The 23,272-nt window shown below is 45.1% G+C and overlaps 2 protein-coding genes across 3 annotated transcripts in view; both read right to left on the minus strand.

Moving 5' to 3' along the window:
* VWC2L (von Willebrand factor C domain containing 2 like) overlaps nt 1-12,948 on the minus strand; it is a 45,486-nt gene extending 32,538 nt beyond the window's left edge. The window contains exons 1-2 of one of the 2 annotated variants that reach the window (XR_010440953.1): nt 12,404-12,948; nt 9,923-10,389 (exon numbers count right to left, since the gene is read on the minus strand). Coding sequence is in view for 1 of the 2 variants with exons in the window: in XM_064717914.1 (XP_064573984.1) it covers nt 9,923-10,333 (411 nt within the window). In the remaining variant the exon portion in view is untranslated. The remainder of the gene's footprint in view (nt 1-9,922; nt 10,390-12,403) is intronic. The other variant, XM_064717914.1, reaches the window with a different exon arrangement.
* Nucleotides 12,949-13,950: 1,002 nt separating this feature from the next.
* SPAG16 (sperm associated antigen 16) overlaps nt 13,951-23,272 on the minus strand; it is a 374,208-nt gene continuing 364,886 nt past the window's right edge. Inside the window, exon 16 of the mRNA XM_064718863.1 lies at nt 13,951-14,286. Coding sequence (XP_064574933.1) covers nt 14,105-14,286 — 182 coding nt within the window. The 3' untranslated portion in view covers nt 13,951-14,104. The remainder of the gene's footprint in view (nt 14,287-23,272) is intronic.

The following is a 23,272-nucleotide window of genomic DNA, read 5'->3' on the forward strand; positions in this document are numbered from 1 at the left end:
TCACCTCATTGCCAAGGTCCCATGAAGTGGTGCAGAAGGACCTGCCTGACACACAGCAGCCCTTCACCAAGCAGACACAGCTCCTACCAGCTGCACAGCAACACAGACTTCACAGCCATTGTATCAGGAATACTTGACTTTTTTTTGAGGGAACAAAATAAGTGTTCACAACCACCTATTTTGTTACAATGCACCTACTGATCATCATGCAGGGGCTGCATTGGAAGACAATCCAAGTATTTTCACTGAATACTGTTATTGAGGCCTGTGGTGTTCTTCAGTCAAAAAGGTGAATTTATAACGTGGCCCGAATGACTGGAGCAATCTGCTTGGTTGACTGGAACACCAAGAGGGGGTATAAGCACAAAACAAAGCCAGTGGGCTTGACTCTGAGCTCTGGGGAAACCCAAGGAGTCATCACATCAGAGCAAAGGCAGAGGAGATACCAGGACTCTCTGTACCACTGCAAACCAAAATCAGGCATTTCAGCTCCCAGCTCCTTCGAACACCAAAAAGGACGTGGTGTGTAAGGATGTTCCTCTTCTAGGTGATACTGCAAAGGGAAAAAAATGCTTTTCTTGGCAGTTTTACTGATTCTGGAGTTGAAATACTTTCTCCCCCTTTGAGAACACTTTAGAAGAAGAAGTGCCAACCCCTTAAAAAGGAAGTGCCATCCTCTGCATTTCTGCTGATGCCAAGGTGGTTTGGGATGCAATGGATCTCAGCTGGCAGCTCTGCACACTTAAGGCATCACTGCCATAGTTTCAGATCCACGAGCTGTATCCACACTCACCTCCTGCCCACACTCTGGCTGTGTCCCACCCCTTGCAAGTGCTGGGCTCCAAGAAAAGGAAGGCTGAAAGCCATGGCTGCTGTCAATCCCTCCCTCTTTTAGTTTTCAAGAGGCTCCCAGAGAGAATCCCTCAGCCAGGCTGGACTGAAGGCATCCTGCTCGATGCAGACAAAACAGCAGCAACAGCAGAGTGATGCAGAGTGACGTCTGTCAAATTGGGCACTTCATCTCAAGAGGAGCTGTAACTTTTAATGACACTATGGACAATGGCAATTCTGATGGAAATTATCCCTGTAGCTACAGTTTCAGGTGGGGAATTTATTGGCAGGAAGCAAGAAAGGGAAGAAAGTTTGAAAGGACCTGATGAATAAATCTGGAGGCAAAAATGGCTTCCATATTATGGCTGAGGTGGGAAGTCACAAACCAGGGGAGAGGAATAAAAGAGGAACTGGGATAGCATTCATCAGAGATACTCCTGGAGGAGAAATTAGAATCATTTTCATTGTTATTGAAATTGCCTGTGATCTCAGACAGATTAGGAAAAGATTGCAGGAAAATTCAGAGAGCTTTCAGCTGAGAAATTTTGCAGGTGCCAAACTTGTGGAGAAGGAGCTGGTGAACAAGTTCCACCTGAAGGTGGGACTGAAACCTGCCCACTTCTCTTCTGAGCTGCTCACTTGGCTTCACTACAAGCAGTGCATAAAGAACCATCTCATTTGTGTTAAAAATTTGGTAAATGGCTCTGTTGTATGTGCCAATACAAAAACCCTCAAAGTGCAAAAAAATTTCTCTCATTTTTGTCACTTACTTAATTAAATAAAAATCATCCAGCCAGCTAGTGGAGATACAATATAAATTATACTAAAAAAACTGTAATCACCTGGATTTTCCATAGGTGGAAAGTTGCTCAAATCAACAATATGTTGAGTAATTATAGACAAGCACACTCACTGAAAACACCATCAGGTTGCAAATGACTTTGCAACAGGAAAAAACTATTAAGTCATTAGATAATTTATCTGCAGTGAAAAAATTGGAGCTCTATCCTACTTATATGGAGCCCTAGCAATACAAATCAACTTTGCCATCCAAAAACTGAAAAATGCTTGCACCACACTGCAGATTGGCTAAACCAAGCACCTGGCATCCAAGAAGCAGCAGAAGCAGATGCTGAGATTCTGTTTTTAAGGAAGCCTTCAACACACACACAAATAATGCTAACACAAGAGTCTTTCCAGGCTGCTGGTGACCAGGCTTGGATTTTGGAGCTGGAAAAGCACAAGGATGCTCTAATCCCTCCAGGCTGTGTATTCCTCTCATTCCTCATTCCCATGCCTGTCCATGATCATGAACAACATTGCCATTCTTTTGGGAACACTCCTGGGGAGCCCTATAGATCAGGAAAGGCAATGAGGGGCACAGAAGATGCACCTCATCCTGCCTATCCTGGGCCCACATCTGATGAGTCAGGGCTCTGATGGCTTTAGGAGCTTTGTACTCACAGATTTGCTCTGTGCCACACAATTTGATGAGTTTAAAAGGCTCCTGGAACCCTGTCTGGATCTGAAGAGTGACTCCTCCATTAGCTGATGAGAGACAACCTTGAGCTGAGTCCTGGCCCCTTTTCCACCAGAGCTGTGTGTCTGCAGTCTCGTGGCTGCTTTTCCCTCCCGAGAGCAGCAGCAAAGCTTTCTGTGAAAACATGACTTTGCATTTCTTCCGTGAGAACGCTCTCCTTGCTTTGATCTATGTCTCCTTTTATTCCTTACAATAGTTGCACCTCACCTGCCCTGGGGCTCTGTCACTTTGCTGATAATTTTTATGACTCGATGACAATGGTGTTTTAGTTCAGACATGCCCAGTGCCCAGGGAAGGGGACTCCTGAAAGGTTACAGACATGACAGATGGCTCCAACGCGTGAAGTGCAGCCCCACTCGGACACAGACAAAATGTCTGGGTGTGCTTCACCTTTGTTAAGCTGCTTTTAATGCCAGCAAGGGAAGTGAGCCCAGCTGGCAGCTTTCTGCTCTCCATTCCCTCCTGCATGGCTTCTGCAATGAAGGAGCCATATCCAGGAGAAAGCCTCCTGGAGCAGGGAGAAAGGAATGGAGGCCCTGGTCACAAAGGTGATCCCTTTTACACATGTTTTCCCTATACCTGAGCCTGCTGTTTCCTCCTTTGTGCACACTGAGAGATGGGAGAAGGTGGTGAGACCAGCTCCATGTACTGATAAAACACTGAGTTTCCATTATGGAGGAAGGTCTAATACAACCAGACATCACTGGGGAGGAGATGTGGACCTTGGTCCTGTTCCTTCTGCAGCTGCCAGGGAGGTTCAGTCCCTCAGGGGATGCCACCCTTTGGTTATGAGCACAGGCTGGGAGGGATGTGAGTTGAAATCAGGTTTGAATGGGTTACCTGTGATGAGAGAACACACTGGGCTCTGCTTACACAGGAGCACACTGGGCTAACCCTCAGTCACAAAGTTTTGCTGACTGGGATGACCACAGTTCAAACCCTACTGCTTCTCCAAGCATACTGATTTCACTGCAATTCCCAAAGAATTACCTCTGATACTACCACAGAACAGAGTAAGGAAGCCTCACATCCTTATTTTGCAACTGGACTGAGCACTGTCACTACCTAACTTATCTAATTACAGCTTTTAAAACAGTAACTAGATTAATTGGCTGATTGAGCATTTTTTTAATGAATGCAATTCTGCATAGAGCACATTCCAGTGGCAACAAACACATACCTGCACTTCCCCTCCCTCTGGCAGGAAATAGTTTCCTAAAAAACCTTCTCACCAATGAGCTCTGGATGTTTCTAAGGATGACATCCTTCTTCCTAAGCTGATGACCTGAGGACCCCCTGCTCAGCAGCCCCACAGAAACAGCCTGGGTGACAGAGACAAACAGCTTGGGAGAGCCAAGGATGAGCAGGTCTCTCCTTGGCCCCACTGAGCACAACAATAAAGCCTCAGACTTGATTTTACCACTCTTGGTAACACCTGCAGGTACTACATATTCCATTTTCTTACCAGTAAGGCTCCAGCAGCCATGGAGGGAGGGCAGGGAGGTGCCAGAGCTTCTCCACTGGCTGTGCAGAGATATCCCCTCTCCTTCAGCCCCCATTCTGGAAGCCAGCAGAGCTGATGGGCTTTTTCCTGCAGTGAATCACTGAAAGCCCAGCCCCAGCTCTGGCAGAACAACTGTTGGGCACACATTCATTCCTGTGTCATATTTACTGGGGAAATACCAATCCCTTGGGATTGCATGTACAGCCTGAGCTCTGCACTGTGACTAAAACCAGGGGCCTGTGCTCAGTTCCTGCTGATTCTGAATAGTGGGGATTCAGGTTTTGGGTCTCATCCATTTCAGTGGAGAGCTCTGAGACAGTTTTGCTCAGACTGAGCTCTGAGCTTTTGAGGCCTCCCATGTATTACTGTGCTCTAGGGAAGAAAATTCCATGGATTTTTTTAGCCAAATTCTGAATAAAGCCCACCTTCTTCCACCTATTGTAACAGTATATTTGTGCATAATGTGATATATATGTTACAGAATCAGTAGCTAAATTCATAGCATAATTTTAAAAATAGGTTTCACTATAGATCAATATGTGACAGGCCTATCTATTTTAGTATGTTTTCTTGGTACAAATTATGACAGAAATACTGTAAGTCAGTAATTTTAGATTCCTTTGCATAGACATTGTCACTGTAATTTTGCCAGGAGGGAGATAATAAATCATACTTTTCCATCTGACTGATGTTCTGTTTCCCCTGTCTGATTTCAATGGCTGTGTGCTATCTTCAGAGCTGGCATTGTTCATGGCTCCTTTTATTAAAGCACAGGCACGTTATTGAAATTTCTTTTGTATTATCATTTTCTAGCCATATGTGAAATTGCAGAACACACAAGAAGGGAAAAAAAAAAACCCCACTTGTTTGAATCATAGTTGAAAACAAAAAAGCCTGCTGCACACATCTTGGAGAGAAAAATGCCAATATTACAATGGGGGACCCATGCTGGCCCTCTCCACCCAGGGCTGGCACACTCTGGTTTCTCAGAGAAATGTTCTCTAAGAGCACCACCCCAAGGGCTCCATTCATATTTGATGAGCTTGCACTCCAAGGCTGGGTACCTGGTGGTCTGAGCCAGGCTGTTGTTCACACCACTTAAATTCTATTTCTGTTCAGAAATTTCTATTTTTGGCACACTTCCGGGGGGTGGGGAATCCCTTTTTGGTTTCACTGCCTCCTTTTCTCCAGCATCAGGGTGGACACACTGTATTTTAGGGACTGAGAGCTGCATACCTGCCTGCATGTGCCTTTTGATGAGAGGCCTTGCTTTGCTCAGTTAAATTCAGGTAATTGCATTAATAAAACATTTTAAAGAGAATTACCAAAGGAGAAGGAGGTGCCACTATTCTGAAGTAAAGGTTTCCATAATGAGCTGAGAATCAGTGGATGATAATGCTATGCTTACACAGTCCCTCATATATTTTGGGTTCTGATTACACCCTGAAGAGCCCTGCTAGAGCTGTGTCCCTACTGTGCAAAGCACTGTTCAAGAAGACATAAAGTCAGCAAGATACAAAAACCTTCACTGAAGGATTACAGGTGATTTGTGGACAAAACAAAGCAATGAACTTAAGATATAGTGGCAGGGAACAGGGGAGAGAAAAATAAAGTAGAATTTTAGCAATGAAATCCTGCCTCTTTTCAAGTCAGCAAAAACTTTGCCCTGGAAGGAAAAATGTCACCTTCCCTGAAAGAAGCCACTGAAGAGCACCCAAAAAATGTCCAGAGTGTTTTCCAAACTCAAGTTCCCAACTGCAGGTTGAAGCTGCCCTTCTCACTGGAACATCATCAGGAAGGCCAAAGCTCTGGTGTTGCCACCCAAAGGATAACTCACCCAACTGAGTTATTCTGCCAGGCTGACACAGATATTTCAATGTCTGTGCTTAGGAAATCCCTGCCACTGCCCTGGAGGAGGATGGCACCGTGCCCACCCTCCTGCAGGGACAGGGAGCAGTCCCTGCCTGTCACTCTAAAATGGAGAGAATATTTCAAGATGTCAGCTTGACAATCTCTTGTGAACTGACCATTTATCTCCCAGCAATGGCATTTTGCTACACATCCAGAGGTCTGCAGGAGGTGATTGTGGATGTGCCTCTGCTGGGTGATGAGAGACCCAGGAAGTTCAGAGCTGATAGTGGACTTTCCAACCTGACAACCCAATCCTCTTCCAGGGGCTCCTCACTGTGGCTACAAACACACTGCATCCATGCCACAACTGCATTTCTCAGAGGTGTGCTTTTCTGCCAGTAAGTCATGCAAGAGAGCAAACACTAATCAGCACTTGGGGACACTGCTGCCTCAGTGACATTTGCAGAGCTCTCCATCAGCTGCCAATGAACATCCATCACACTGCAGAACACTGTCTGCCCAGCTTCCCATCAGTGCTGGCTGGGGACACTGATCCCACACACAGCCATGGGGACCTGCAATAACCAACACCAGTCTCCATTTGCTTCTTGTGTGGCTCTGAAAGATCTCTGCTCCTACAGGTGAGCACAGAGCACCTGGGCTCAGAGCTTAACTCAGACTGAATAAAGCAGAATGTGGAGATCTTGTCTACAGTGAGCCAGAGCACCTGGTCAGAGCTTAAACTGCAGGGAATCAAGGCAAGATGATGTGGAGAGATCTGTTACAGGTGAACAGATGCACTGGCTCAGAGCTTAACTGAGGACTAATCAGCAAGAGATGTGGGAGATCTGCTCCCAGTGAGCACAGAGCACTGGCTCAGCTACCTCAGGACTGATCAAGCAAGGAGAGTGGAAGAAAAGCAGCTGCAGTGACTGGAGCCTGCCAGTCTCTGAGAAACAGCTAGACTTCAGCATCCTTCACACCTTCCCTGCAGCCAGCACAGCTGCCTTCAGCCCTGCTCTGAGGGGGCACTGGGGACCTGAGATACCACATTGCAGTCCAGCAAAGAGAAAAGCAGAGAAAAAGATGGGAAATAGAGAGATGGATCCCAGTACAACCCCCCAGACCTGCCCTCTCTCCTGCTCCACAGGTATCAGAATCATGACCTCCAGGCATCAATCTGCATTTTAATCTGCACATTTGAATCAGATCATGGCTAACATTACAGAGATTGTGCTGGCCTTTTCTGCAGGTGGAACCCCAGCCTCAGCCAAAGCTGGGGGCAAATCCCACTGAAACCAGGGAATGAGTCAGGCCCCAAACCCACCAACATCTCCCAGAACCCATAAGAGATAAAGATGCTACGAAGATGCTGCCTGGGGTTACTAAGCCATCTGTCAAAGACACAACATTTTACAAAAGGATACAAGAAAAATTCTCAATGGGTTTGGATTTATAATTGAACTTCAGCATTTCAGTTGTACATGTTAATGATTGAGGGGCACAAGCATAAATATTTGGACAGCTGTCTAAGCTACATGGCTTGTTGGCATGTTTGTATTTTGTGCTTATGGCTGTTATGACTCAAAAAATCAGATGTACAAGATCTGTTCACTAGAAGAAAGCTAAATATTCAAGAAATGGGCCTTTGTAACTACTCCTTTACCCTGACAGCACTGCAGTTACTGCCAGTGGTAAGAAAAAAAGATTGAATCACATTTCGATTTCTCACCCCAAAGCTGAGAAAAAAAAAATCTAGAAACAGTTCACCCAACTGGAAACCTCTCATAGATATTGATATCCTAGGAAAAAAAATCCAAGAGAAAAAAATTAATCCCAATTTGTGAAAGATCAGGCAGCTGAAATTTCTACAAGATGAGTCAGTCCTGGCACACACACACAGACACACACTTGCAAAAGATTTTTAAATAGAGGCTAATTTCAGCTGAAACTCAGCAGTGACAAGCACTTCTATAGATGACTATTTGGAATCTACATACCAGCACGAGTAAATCAAGTGGGTGAAAGGGTTCTGAGACCACATAAAACAGTGCCTCTGTGTCCACTGAAAGCAGCCTGGGCTTGAGGCAGAACAGCCTCTGACTTCAGTGTGTGTGCAATGGATGGGAGAAAGTTTGCAGACATTATAAATTCAACAGGATGAGGGAAGAGCAGAGCTCAGAGCCTGTAAAACCTATGAACTGCTCCAGATTTCATCTGCAGAGATAGCAGGTATAATCTTTCTTCTGCTGAAATAAACAACAAAATGCTTGGATGCCTCATAAAGTCAAGACTTCAGAGCAGCAGCTTCCTGAATCTCAAAGTTCTGCCTTTCCTATAGAATTTATAAAGTCATAGTTCACAGGTGCTTCTTTATTCCCCACAAAACAGTGATCTTCCATTGTCTGACTCTCCTACAGAACTTCGAGGGGAAACAGTGGGTTCACAGTTTATTCTAGGTAAACACAGAGGTTTCCAAAACATTGGTTTCTGCTCTATCCCACAACATATTGAGCTTTCAGCAAAACACAGGTCCAGGTCAAAAGTTTGCCTGCCAGCTAAATAAAGTGTGAAGGATGTGCCATTAGCTCTGACAGAAGGTTACTGTGTGTCACAGTGGTGTGACACTGTCTACTTTGTGCTTCCCAGAGGGTGCTGCAACTTTGCTTTCCACACAGCACCCCGAGTGCTTGAATACAGCAAGCAGGGAACCAGATGGCTCCTAACTCTCTCCAACAGCTTTTCTCTCCTCTATTCTGTTTTCCTAGAGTTTAAGCTGTTATCAGGATGAAATTATTTCTTTCAGAAAAAGAGATCACTACTTTTCCACTTAATTCACACACAAAAGATACTTTGATGACAAGATCTACTATCCCACTGAAATCTCTTCAGAGTCCTTACAAATTCCTGCTTCCTACAAACGAGCCCTTATAGCTCTCACATGTAAACCTGACCACCTAGGTGGGGTATCTCACCACTTGACAACAGAGCTGTCAAAGTGGGACCACTGAAATGTGATCATGGGATGGACTTGGGCCTTGTCAGGGCAAGAAGAAACTGTTATCTGAGCAGTTATATCAAGTTCAGCATCTTCACATCCCTCAGCAAAGCAGAGCAGGTTGGTCAGGGTGGCCCTCAAGGAGATGCCCCTCATACATTTGCTTTATCCTGTGCTTGTGACATTAAACTGTTTTGTCCAGATTCAGTGACTGCAGTTCCAGATGGACAGAGAAAGACAAACACAGCACACATGATAGAAGAAAGGAACTACTAACTGCTACCTTCCCTGAAAATGCCCATTTCTGTGAAAAACAGAAGTGCCATCTATGTTACTGAGAACTGGTGAAGTACTCACACATGTATGAAATTATTTTCCTTGCAGGAAAGACAACAAACTGGCCAAGTGTATAATAAAATCTGGCACTCAGCCAGGGAGAGTTACAGGCTATTGTTAATTATGGAGGTTCAACTCAAAGCCACATGACCTGAACAACAAACTTGTGTACCTAGAGCTTTTAAAGCCCCTGTTCTTCACTGGGAAATGCTGTTTTCAGAATTGAATAGCACAATTGACAGCTCGTGATCAAACTCATTAGAATGAGAATTGCGGGTTGTGTAGTGGTTTTGGAAAACACTGACTTGTTTTTAAGATACATTTCAGGATTTCTTTATGACATTCCTTACAATAACTCCACCATTACAATGAATCCCCATGCTTCTCTTTGCTTGAGATGCTCATCTGCCTAGGATTTCATCTTCTCCATTCTAGACAGCCTCATCACAGTTGAAATGAAAAAAAATAAATAGAGTTTACCATCTACTTATTTGCAGGCTCATATAGTTGTGAGTAACAGCCCTCAGTACCATGGCATCAATTTTTTGCTATCCAAATTGCAAAAGGGGTTCTTAAAAAGCACTCAGTAGTTACACAGCCTTGGCAGTCCAGCATGAGCCATGCTATGAGCAAAGCAGGCAGATTCCCTCAGGGGCTTTGACTGACCACTGGCCCTCAGGGATGCACACAAAGGGGAGGTGACAGCTTTTACATGAGCCAGATCTGCATCACAGCTAAAAATGACTTCAACTTCAGCATTCATCAGTGGCAGTAAGCAAATACTGAGTGCCTTTGAGAGCTCCCACCAAAAATACAATTCCTAAAGCATACTAGTAGGAAATACTGAAGAAAGGTTCCATACCTTAAATTCCTCCAAGATTTTGTAATTTTTCCCATGATATTCACAAAAGTTTTTCACTTCTTTGCATTCTGGACAGCATCCATTGTGTTCCACTTTTGTGCACTTTGGGTGGATTTTAGGGCATTCTGGTTGATCACAAACAGGTCCATCCTCAGTACAGACACAGGGACAGTTGGAATGTCCTGGGAAAAAACGTTCTCCCAGTTTGTACACAAAGCCACTGTCATCCACACAGCCCTTCCCCCGGTAATCATCAAAGATCAGATTGTCATTACTGGAGGTCTGGTCCCCTTCGTCAGCGGGGTAATCTTCATGGTTGATGGCAGCTGGAGTGACCAAACCAGGGAGCACAAACAGAAGTATCCAGGCTTCATGGATGTGAAGAGCCATCCCCCTCCTCAGCTTCTCCATGGGACCTCAAAGCCAGATACAAACAGTTGCTTCCATAGGGAGACCAGTGTTGTGGTCTGAAAACAAACAGTTTCAAGTGAGAGAAAACTCAAAATTCAAGGAATACTGACTTATAAAAGTCATTGTTTCAACCAGTACCAAGGAATAAATCGAAGTTTTTAACTATCACTGTTTCATTTGAATTAAACCTCTTGTTAACTATTGGCAAAGAGAACAAAGCATGTGAAATACCTAAAATTAGATACACATGCCTGGAAGCATATGACCATAAAATACCTCTGAAGGAATGGTGGTTCACAGAATCATCTAATTTTTACTTTCCTCATTTTTGCAGCTGAGTTTTTGGATGCACCAGAAATTAAACCAGCTGCCTGAAATCTCATGGTGATGGGCAGCTCGGAGGGTTTTGAAGCCAAGTTTAAGGATGGTCTAAACCTCCTGTGGTGGCCACTGTCCCCTGGTGCTACGGATGGAGCACAGCCCACTTCATTAAATCGAGGTGGGAAACCCGAGCTGAAAAAGGAGTTAAACATAATCTGCTGTCAGATCTGTGTCTGATTTGAAAGATGGTGCTGGGTTAACTTGGGCTGCGAGAGGTGAATAGTACAGAATCTTATTTACAGCATTTCTGAAGAGGGACTTTTGGGCTACCAACACAGCCCAGCCTGCAGCAGGTACGTTTAACCCTGCCAGAGGCAAAGATGCGATTCATCACCTCCATTATTCAGCATTTCAGTGATTCCCAGCAAAAACCGCCGAGTGCAGGACGTTAAATGCCTGCATAATGCATGGAGCCGCTGAAACGTGTCGGCCTGATTAGGCTGGAAGCTTTTTAAAACTTCGGGAGCGACCTGCGGTGAGCTGCGCTGGAGCGGAGGAGTGAGCACGGAGCCCGGCAGGGAGAGGGGCTCTCAGCGACCCCCGGAAAGGCTCCGTGCCGGTGCCTCGGGAACACCTCTGGCTGCCCACAGTGCCACATCACCGCCACCAACCTGCCCACACACCAGTGCAACCCCGGCAGCAAACTGGTTTCTGACCCCTCTTAAAAAAGTATTACAGGAAACTTTGAAATGAGATGAAATAGCAGCATTACACGGACTGCAGAACTACGGAGGCAGATGCTGGCACAAACCAAAACAAGAAGGGCTGTTGGGGTGTGTGTGTGTCATCATCCCTTCTCTTCCTCCATTCCCAGAGCATGCACACACAGGCACACGGAGTCTACACAAACATGCATTAACCCACACACGCGTACTGCCCCCACCCCTCGGGGTGACATTTTTATATACTGGCTTTTTTGGTGGACTGCAGATGTTCAGCAATTAATTCTCCCCTAATTGAAGCAAAAAAGGAGCAGCAGGAGGAGAAAGCTTTAATCCCAGAGAAGCAGCTAAAGGATCCTGTTGACCAAGCAGTTTTCCCGAAGCCACAACAGAGGGAGACACCGGATATTACACAAGATTTATCAAATTCGAAAAGATATCTTCTTAATTGAAGTACTAGCTGTGTTTCCATCACAAGGACTGTGCACTCCTATCAGCAATATCTCGTGTAACATGCTGTTTGGAAATCCAGCGATTCATGCAGATACGGCTGCTTTACATATCTATAGAGCAGAGCATCTCCCCACCTAACGCTACAGGTAGGTTGCAACACTGCAGATTTGTGGGCATTTAGGGGGGAAAAAAAGAGCTGCAAACAGAGCCATTCATATCTGAGGAAATGTGAAATACTTGTGAGAATTTGCTGGAGTTTTATGAGGAAGCTCTCAAAACAAATGTGTGCATATATATATATGTATATAAAAGTTCTCCCCAGATATTTTGCTACAGCAGCTGAGATGTCCCACAGCAACTCCCAGGCACTCGGCTCATCCTGGAAATCAGACAGACTGCAGACGTCTTGCACGGACACATTTCAACAAGTAAACAAATGCTGCTAGGCTCAGAATTAGTTTACAGCTGGAACTTTCTCATCATTTCTCATCCTGAGAGGGGCCAGGATCGTAGGTAAGTCTCTGAAACGTTTCCATCCGCCTTCCCTCACCCCAAGTAAATAATTCACACCTACCTGATCGGGCTGGATGTGAAAGCTGAGAGGGGTCACAGGCCAACATGGACTGAAAGGTTAGAAACAGATTAGTGAAAGCAGTTCATCCTAATCACGTTTTCGGTGTTGACTCACGGACAATCCCTTTTCCTCCACCTCCCATCGCAAAACGGGAGCGCGGCAGCCCAGCAACCACAACATGAGAACTGAGCTTTAACCCGGCGCCGACGATTCAGAGGGAGCAGGATTCAGGCGGTCCGGAGGCTGCGATGCCGCGGAGAAACCCCGGTGCCAGCAGCAGAGTCATCGCGGCGAACTTGGGCTGCATCTCCTCAGGTCTCGGGGCGGGCGGGGGAGAGAAAACAACCCATCCCTGTCCCCTCCCTGTGCCCGGCGGATCTCCTGCGGCTCCAGCTTCGCCTCGGCGGGGGAAGGGGGGGAGCGATCGCGGGTTAGGCGGGAGGCAGGCGGGGGAGGGCGGGCGCAGGAGCCCCGCGCCCGGCGGGCGGGCGGCCCCCGCGCCCCTCCGGGGACTCCCCGGCCCGGGCGCCGGCCATGCCCGCGCCGCGCAGCTCCGCGCTCCCTGCCTGCCCCTATCACGATTAATTTTGCTTCTAGGGAGGTGGTGGTAAAAAAAAAAAAAAAAAAAAAAAAAAAAAAAAAAAAAAAAAAAGAATAAGAGAGAAGAGCCGGGGGGGTAAAACCCAAAAAATAATGCAGGGGCGGGGCGCCTCCGCCCCGGCCGCTGCTCCGCCTGCCGCCGGCTGGGGCGACGGCTCTGCCCAGAGCTGCCGGTCCCCCTCAGATCCACCGGCTGCCGTCAGATCCGCGGGCTGGAGCTCCTGTCAACCCGGCTCTCTTCAGCCCAGTTCCCCTCAGATGCACCGGCTGGGGCTCCCCTCAGCCCGGCTCCCCTCAGATGCACCGGCTGGGGCTCCCCTTCAGCCCAGTTCCCCTCAGATGCACCGGCTGGAGCTCCCCTCAGCCCGGCTCCCCTCAGATGCACCGGCTGGAGCTCCCTTCAACCCGGCTCCCCTCAGTTCTACGAGCTGGGGCTCCCTTCAGCCCGGTTCCCCTCAGCCCAGCTCCTCTCGGCCCCACAGCCCCCTCAGATCCACCGGATGGGGCTCCCTTCAGCCCAGTTCCCCTCAGTTCTATCGGCTGGAGCTCCTCTCAGCCCGGCTCCCCTCAGCCCAGCTCCGCTCGGCCCCACAGCCCCCTCAGATCCACCGGCTGGGGCTCCCCTCAGCCCAGCTGCCCTCGGATCCGTGGGCTGGGGGTTCTCTCAGCCCCTCCGCTCTCTCCAGCTCCGGCTCAGCGCCGCTGCCCCGGCGGTGTCCGGGAAAACATCCCCCATGGCCGCATTGTGGAAACTTCGCCTCATCTTCCCACAGGCGGCTGCGCCGGGGAAGGGGCGCCCCGGCTCCTGTGGCTCGCGCTGCGCTACATTAAAAATCAATCTCCTTGCAATTCGGCTGCGCCGGCATTAGGCGTCATTGTAAAGCTGTTTCTCCAGAAACCGCCAAAAGAGAGATTCTTGGCCTTGGGAAAAACGCGGTGACAGCAGCAAGAGGGAGAACTAGAGGGGTTTATTTGGATAAAACGCTAAATAATGCTCCGTTTGGGCGAACATTGCCCGAATAGCGCAAAGACGAGCTAGGAAGCTATAAGCGCGCAGTGCTGCCGTCAGACCGCTCTCGTGGAAGGCGATGTCATTGAGTGTCACTGTGCCCAGCTCCAGAGACAAACCCTGCCATCGGCACCCGCGGACAGCAGCGAATCCTGGCTGTGGAAGCGCACGCAGCGCACCTCGACCCCGGGGCCGCGCAGGATGGAGAGCTGGCCCACGGCCAGGGACAGCACCTTCACGGAGCCCTCGCTGCTGGCCAGAGCCACCAGGTCACCTGAAACACACGGCAAAGGCATCATCGAGGTTGGCAAAGGCGCGGAAAGTTTTGAGATGTTGGCTTTAAAGAGACTCGCGTGTACTCCTGTTTTCTGAGATAAATTACCAGAAAGTTGGACGGATCAATAACAATGAGATTGGAGTTTGGAGTAATTTGGCCAGTCTAGAGACCTCATGTTCTCCTCACAAGGAGCCTGGCTACTTAGACAGAATGACAGAATCTGCTCAGTTGGAAGGGACCCACAGAGATCATGGAGTCCAACTCCTGGCCCTGCACAGGACACCGCAAGGGTCACACCATGTGCCCAAGAGTGTTGTCCAAACCTTTCTTGAACTGTCAGGTTTGGAGCTGTGACTATCCCTGGGGAGCCTGTGCCATTGCCCAAACACCCTCTGGAGGAAGAACCTTTCCCTTATATCCAACTAAACCTCTCCTGACACAGCTTCAGGCAAACTCTCAGGTCCTGTCACTGGTTCCCAGAGAGCAGAGATCAGTGTCTGCCCCTTCTCTTCCCCTCAGAAGGAAGTTTCAGGCCCCAGTGAGTCCTCCCTCAGTCTCCTCCAGCTGAACAGACCAAGTGCCCTCAGTCACTCCTCACACAGCTTCCCCTCAAGGCCCTTCACCATCTTTGCTGCCCTTTGGATGCTGTCTAATAGCTTAATCATTTTTTTATGTTACACTGATGAGAAGTGCACACAATACTCAAGGTGGAGCAGACCAGAGCAGGACAATCACTTATATTTAAATACAGTTGTTCAGGGACAGATTCTGAAACACAGACTGAGCACCAGAGGAGTAGATGCTCTCCTAATACCTGTAGGTATCAATATCAGACCATGATTTTGACACTCCTTTTCTTGTACCACTCTGAGACATGAGGATATGAGTTTTCAGCTGAATTTCCAGAAGGTCAGGCATCTAACTATACTGAGTGCTTGCTCCCTTGTATCCTTATGGAAAAAATTATAATTAAATCCTTAGTATAGAACAGGGTTTAACAGTAGAAAAAATAAAAGAAAACCTAAAAAAGGTTCTAAGGAATTCTCAGTTTCCATGTGCTTTTTGCAAATCAAATGGACTCAGTTTTGAACACTTTTAAGGAAGCAGCAGTTTATTATCTTCCTGCTTAAATAAAAGCAGAGGTAATAGCTGGTAAGTGACATGTTTGAAGTGCCTCATATCCAGCCTCCAGATAAAGATTCTCCTTTAGAAATTAACTATAATAATCATGAGTTTCATGTACAAAAAAAAAAAAAAGATCAATACATTCATTTCAAATCTAATGTGGCCCTAACAACAATGGGATCACTGTAGTGTCAGTCATGATCTTGGTCAAACACTTTTTTCTATTTAGAGCAAGTTCAATACACCCTGCAAGTGATTACAGCTCTTCTTATGTATTGAGATTTTCTCTCTGAAAGCAAAGACATCACCAGCAGAAGAATAATTGAAATTGACACAGACCAAGTCCATCTGGCACCAAGGTCATAATTTTTGGGAAGATTATGAAAAACAGGAGATATTTTTCTATTTTTAGTAACTCAGGTTATTTACCAAATAGCCAATGGGAACATACTGCCCAACAGACATGAGCATGGAGGAATTTATCCCAGTTTTAACACTTCAGGGCCCTGGGTGTGCCTATGTGATGCACAGTTTATGCAGGGAATATATTGTCCCTCTGTTCAAACTAAGTCATAACAATGATGCTGTCTGTTCTGCTCATGAAGATCTGATGGCTTCATTTCACCATTTATCAAAAGAAACACGTAGCCTCAAACAGCTTACAAATGCACTGAGAATATCTAACCACAACTTATGCTCAGTGTGGTCACGGATATTTGTGCAAGAAAGGGAACTAGCAAGTAGAGCTAACCATGATAAATATGCCCTATTTGCAAACCTTTACAACTACCCGGCTTCTTCATCTAGAACAAAGCCTGACACAGCAAAGATCTGTAGGATGGATTAGAGTGCCCAAAGCAGCAGATGTGAATATTTATTATAAACTCTCCTCCAGCAAGTCTTTGCTGACAGAAGCATTGCATATGGATTGCACTTGCAGCGAGACTCTCCAGGCAATCGCTGGATGACTTCTCCAGGAGCCAAACAAATGCCATTCTGCCTGCAGCCCTGACACCACAACAGCTGGGCAGGGGGTTAATGTCACTTCCAGCTTCTCAAAACCACTAATGAACCCAGTTGTTACAGACAGGGACAGGCAGGAGAAAAGATCTGGACAGCTGCTGTCCACTTCCAGAAAGCAAGGGCAGGACAGAATGACAGCTGAGACAAAGCTTCAGCTCATTCCCTCCTTGGGCTGAGCAGGGCAGGGGCAGGCCCCAACCCTGCATTTTCTGCCTGCTTTGCTAGGTAAGCCACATGCCTGAAGCAAAACCATAGCACTCATCCTGTCAGTCCATGCCAGTATTTTGGGAAACAACAAAGCCAAGAGGAAACCAGAGAGGGGATCAGTAAGAAGCAGCCAGCTCGGAGGTGCAGGAGTACCTGCACTGCCTCCATCGCTGGCACTCACTGGGGGAAGGATGGAGCTCACCTGGCAGCCCTGGTGAAGGATGATCCATTCCACAGGAGTTTTCCCTGAGTTAGGATGTATTACTATCACTGCCCACGACACAGCCACCTCCTGGCTCAGCAGCAGCAGGATGCACAGGCAGATGTGTGCGACGGGGAATGCACAAAATGACAACATCTCATTTCCCTCACCCTTTATGTCAACACTGATCTACAGGCTCATAACCATTTGCTCATTATAATGTAAATTTACTCCCTCCTTCCTTCCGAAAGGAGATGTTTCATTTTGGGAAGAGGGAACAAATTGTGTTTTATTGCTCTTTCAAAATTTTTTCCAATTAGCAAAGCAAACAAAAACTACTACATAATTGTGATGCAAAGCTGTATTTTAATGAAGGATACTTACTTGTCACTAACAAAGGCACTTTGATAGAACACTGGAGGAAGATAAAAGCCTGAAGAGAGGTAGTTCCTCATACCTCTGACCCAACTGTCAGGTGGGGCTGGTCTGTGCAAACTCACTGAACTGAGCAGTCAGGCTGATTTGCATTGAAATGAATAGATTCTGCTTAGAAGATGCAAAGTCTCCAAGACTCTGACCTCTAGATCTCACAGCCTCTAGATCTCCAGCTCACAAGGCTTCCAGAACCTGCTCTGGATCTCTTGGTGCACTTGGCAACATGGGGAGATAAAGTGAAGCTTTGCTCTGGCTGGCCCCACGCCAATCCTGAGCTCAGCCTTCTTCCTCAACCTGGCACACAAGGAGTGATGACAAAGCACATTGCCACCACTCAGAGACCCTAGAGCAGCAGCCTTTGTGCTAGTCACAGCTGATTTGCTGTTGCCCAGTGCTAAACACAAGTACTAATTTTTCTGATGTACCCCTATTATGTCCTTAGAATAACATAAGCTCTGACCATCTGGACACTTGCTTCAAGAGGGATGTAGTGAGTTGGAAAAGGTAAAGAAAGGTAGCAAAGCCAATTAAAGGTACAAACAACTTGTGTGCAAGGGATCCTTGAGGGGATGACAGCTTAGCCAAGAAAATGGCTAAGCTGTGCATTAAAATGTACTTGGCTCCATGTGTAAACCTCAGGCTTCAGCCCTTCCTTGGGGATCCACAGAGAAATGTGGAGCCAAGCCAGACCCAGATCACCCCCCAGAGGTGGTGAAACACAGGGTTTCCATGAAAACTGTATGTATCTCACCTCACCTGGGAGCTGCAGGGCAGCCAGGATCTGGAATCTCTGGACAGTCACCTTTCTGCTTGGACCAGACTGAGTGTTCTCTGGGGAATCACTGCAATTTCAGAACTCTTTTTTGCCCAGTACTGCTGTAGGTTTCCAGTCCCAGTGTCCTACAGAGAACTGCTCTGTTCTTGTCTCTGGACTGGCAATGCTCTTTGGTTTAGGCATTGATTAATTACAATGCAGTGCTGTTGTTTGGGCTGGAAATACATTTGTACTTAAAACAATAAAAATCATCCATGCCCTTCTAGAAGAACTATTCCTGCTACTGAAACTGTATATCTACATTGTTTTGAGACAAGAGCTGAACCCTAAAATCATTTAGTACCTCAGAGACAGTAATATTTTAGTAAATTTTTTTTTTTTTTTTACTTTTAGGATACATACCCCACTCTGGAAAAGGGGGTGGTTAAGATTAATTATGTTGTATGCAAATCTGTTCTTGTACATTTTCCAAATGTACATAAAGTTATGGGTTTGATAAAGACCATAGCCATAAAGTGCCAAAAGCAGGAATCTGGCAAAAATCCCACCAAATTTACTGGAGTGTCCATACTGACCTAAACATGTGAACTTAAAAACAAAGTTACTGCATTCAGTGAGGCTCAGTTGTGTTAGATAAAAGTAAGCAACCTGCTTTTCCTCATCTTGCAAGGAACTTTACATACCTAAGGAAAGGAATCCTAAGGAACCAAAGCCCCTTCTGTGAAATCAGTATGAAATCCATCTCCTAATTTGAACTGGTGGATAAATTTAAAATAGGGCAGGCATGTTGAAGCAATCTAATTTGTTACTGCATTTCTTCAGAAGACAGAACTAGACAAGATTAATTTGCTGGGTTGATGGTTCCAAATTACTTGGGGTAAAAGGAACAAAATCTGTACTTGTCAAAAGACAGTTTGACAATTTATGTTTCAGGAGAGCCTAACAGAAATCACAGCCACGATAACTGTGTTCTTTGTACAGTGAATTTTGAGTGAAACCTTGCCAGGACCACACTACACTCTGCTTTACATGTCCAAACAGCTGCAAACTGTGACAGGTTTGGAGCAAACCATCCCCACTGCTCACTGGTGAGCTTTTTTATATGCCCATTAAACATTTAACTTTTCTTTGGGCAAATTAATTTACTCATTCTGTAACATCTCATTATCAAATAGTCTGAAAAATTCTGTTTTAGCCCACCAGTACTTCATGTTTCTGGAGCAGTCTAGCAGCTTCAATGCTAATAAAATATTGTTGTAACAAAAGTCACAAACTCTACAGGTCCCCAAGCACATTCCTCATGATGACAGGCACTGTTTGCTCACTCCCAGTAACATTTCCCATAGACTCAGCAGCTCAGGTGAAGTCTTCTGCTCAGAAATGGGGCACAACAAGGACAGTGACAGATCAAACCCTCTCCTCCTCTCAGAGACAACAGAGCAGTCGAGCAGCAGGAATTGGGCAGCTGTTTCTACTAAAAGTACAGCAGTTACTTTAGATTTCCTTGCAAATAATTCTGATGTGATAACTTCCCCAATTTAAAAATTACTTGCACTGCCTAACTATAAGCAAAACATCCACCTTCAAAGACAAACCCAGCTATTTCTGGGTTTCAATTAAAAATAAAAAATCTTGCATGGATTGAAGAAATTCTGTTTATCATAACTGCATACAGAAGCGTGAGACCATTCCTGATGGCAGAGATGAAATAACATATCAAAGAAAGAAAGCAAGAAAAGCTTTGATCAATAGGGAAATGGTTTTTATACACATCAGAACCAATTTAAAGAATTCTCTAGGATCAATTTAGATAGACAGAAATGCTTCTCAGCATTTATTACCTGTGGAGGGAATATTGATCCTATCCATTGATTTCTCCTGTGCATGTAGAGCAGCATCTGGTTTTGTTGTGTGGGTTTCTTCCCAAAGAAAGATGACTCAAAGTGGAAGGTATCAAGAAACTACTTATATTTTAAGGATTTACATTAATGGTTCAACCAATGTCATCACTCAGAACTTTTAAACTCTGTTCAAGAATAGTCAGAATGGAATTTTGCTTAATTTTGGCACATGATTGTTAGTCAATGGAATATATTTTAAGATAAGTGGGGTTTTTTGAACCTTACTTACCAAAGGCTACCATTTCCTTACATTACACAGTGCATCAAACATATTTTCTTTCCCGTTCCCTTTGTAAAAGGAATGTCTCTTCACAATAATGTTACAAATTGCACAGCCCTAATGGATTATATTCCCTCTGAATTTAAGTCTTTTATCATTATTGGAGCTGCAACTATTTGCATCTTCATCAGGATCCCTCAGCCTGGAGTCTCCTAGGAATTGGGCACCTCTCAAGTGAGGTGTGAAAGGTAAAAATACCCAGTCCCTCCCTTTAGTAATCTGCCTAACAGTTAATGTGCTTGCCTACATAAAAGTAAAAGGGCTGCAAACTATGATTGCAGTGGCTGTAGATAAAATTCTTCATTACTGTCACACTGAGCAGAATGTTATTTACCAGGCAACTGATTTCAATATATGATAGATGGTGGACAATTTTTTTTGTTCTATAAACAACTTTCAACAAATATAACAACTATTTCTTGTATGCTATGTTTTGCTTAGGAATGCACTTTTTAGGCATTATTATAAGTCCTCCATTCTCAAATGTGAGTAAAACCTCCTAAATATTCTTGTGGAAATAATCATGACTTCCTTCCTCCCTTTGTATTTGCACTCTATTTAGATCTTTCAAGGGTCAGGGCATAGAAGAATAATCTTGAGCAGTTTGTAATTCATTTGCAGCAATTAACTAAATATTCTCAGTAATGAAGACCAAAAGGCAAGCTGGGAAAGAGAGAAGACGTCCAAGAATCTGCTGATACAGGTGTTTAATACACTGGTACCAAAATAAAATCCTTTTGTCATTCTCTCCAGAGACCTTTATTTTCCCCCTTTCTCAGAAGTATTTAAATAGCCATAGATTTGGCAAAGCATATTGGGGAAAATTAGCTCATCTCAGAGTGCACTTAGGCTTGTGACTCACAGTGCGCATGTGAAGTCACTCAAATCAGTGCAGTCACGTTCCCAAATGAGGCAGCATCAGCACACCACACACACAGCCAGTACTGCAACAAGGACTCACAGCACTCTGAGGTCCCAGAGTGAGCAAACTCACTCTTTGTCTGGCTTTCAGCAGGACAGCAGCAGTCAGGCCTCCCAAACAGAAAGGCAGCTTGTTATGCTGAGTAAGGCCATGTGGTGCAGGTGTCCTAGACCCAAGGATCATAGGAAGGTAATAACAGGAAAGTCAGCACAGAGAAGTTTCTCAGACATATTATTCAGTAGAAATTTACAAAGGTAGAAAGGGATTCCCCTGGAACACAGAAAGTCTTCAAATTACCCAAGCAGTGTGTTAGCAGAAATTCAAATCACATCTTTAAAAATCTGCATGTGGAGATTTGGCCTGGCTGAATAAATGAGTGTGGAGTGGGATGATGTGGCCTGATGCATTTCCCTCCAAAGAGTAAAGGCCAGGAGTCATGTTTGGCTGATGGAAAAAGGGGACTTCTCTTAACTTCTTACTCTGTGGGACTGTGACCTAGATGAAGGGGCATTATTCCTGGAGCTTAAACAGATCTCAGAACTTGACAAATCTTTTTCAAGCAAGAAATCACCAGAAAGTTACTCAGAGCAAAGAAAGCATTTATCTGATAGAAGAAAATCCTTTATATAAAAGAACTTAAAGCCTTTTTATATGGATTTCTAGACCCAGACCATTACTGTAAAGCTCCCTTTCAGCTGGACTTGAGCTTGTTTCTATTACATTTTAGTTGGCCTTTTTGATAGCATTTTGTATTTTTAAAGTAGCTTCAAAACACAGCAAAAAGTATTACAGCAGAAACTTTTGAAGTAGAGTCTTCAAGATGTCAAAACCTTTCTGGATGTGTTAATGAGGCATGTTGAATATATTAAAAATAAAATCTTGGGAATAAAAGGAAAATACCTTCTTGTCTGAGACTGGTTTTTTTAAAATGAAAACATCTTTCAGAACAGAGTACTTTTATGCATATAACAGAAAGGCATTTGTCTAGCTTTCAGTGTTACCTAGAATACCTGTATGTGGGCACATGTGTAGGTCTGTGTTTCCAGGGGAATCTACCTTGAGGGAAAAAACCAATGAGAAAGGATCAAGCCATCCTGGCAAAAATCCTTGGATTGCTACCAAGTGCGGGACCTCAGGCTCACCAAGCTGCTCTGAAATCAAAAATCCCCAAAGGCAGCACCTGGTTTTTTAGTCACCACTAAAGGGGAGGTGTTGAGTGACACTGCATCCATGGGGAGCTGCAGTAACAGGCTGGCTGAGAAACTCCTGAGAAGGTGACATCAGTCCTGGTGCTGCTGCAGTTGTGCTTGTGCTGCTCAGGGCAACAACATGACAAAAATGTCACATTTTAAGAAAGCAACAGAGGAAAAGAGGAAAGATCAGTATCATCTGATGCTCTTCAAAAAGGAATAAATCACCATAAAATTATCTGCAGGAGTTGCCAAGCCGAACCTCTGCTTGCAAAGAAACTTTTTATGTGATAGCAAATGCTGCAGAGCATGGTTACAGTTCACATTCAGATCTTGTTCTGAAGAATAAGCTTTTCTCTTCTCTTAAACTTATGTATTGGAAGCAGCATGCCAAGTACTGTACTGCAAGTAACACTATCTCCAGAACACATTAGTTGTTTTCTTGGTGTTTCAAGAGTTGCACTTATATTAACTAAAAACTTTCATTAAGAAAAATAATACTTACTGATGAGCTAACTGAGAAAAATTAAGTCACAGCAAAATTTCTGTTACCACAAATTGAAAATTATTCTAGTTTCTGCTACAAGTGAGGTCCCTGAACACAGATTTGGATACACAAAACCAAACTTCTTACTTGGCTGCAGCTGTATGTGTTTTAGGCACTGGTGTATCTCACTTTTAAGAATTCAGTGAAGTTGAGTGATGTATAAAGAGATGAAAAATTCCAGGTGTGTAGGAACATAGCTCTGACAAATGGAAACACTGCTTTAAAAGCATTCAGAGAATAGAAGATAACCTTTGTATTAATCCTCTGCTCCTTCTCCTACTTTGAGATGCCTGCAGTCATTCAGGTAAAGCCTCCCTGATCCTCCTTCCCTTCTCAAGTGATAAGATGGATATGCTTGTGTTACAGGAGATGAGAC

The sequence above is a fragment of the Zonotrichia leucophrys genome, chromosome 7 (assembly GCF_028769735.1).
Source record: "Zonotrichia leucophrys gambelii isolate GWCS_2022_RI chromosome 7, RI_Zleu_2.0, whole genome shotgun sequence".
In the NCBI taxonomy this organism is placed as follows: domain Eukaryota; kingdom Metazoa; phylum Chordata; class Aves; order Passeriformes; family Passerellidae; genus Zonotrichia; species Zonotrichia leucophrys.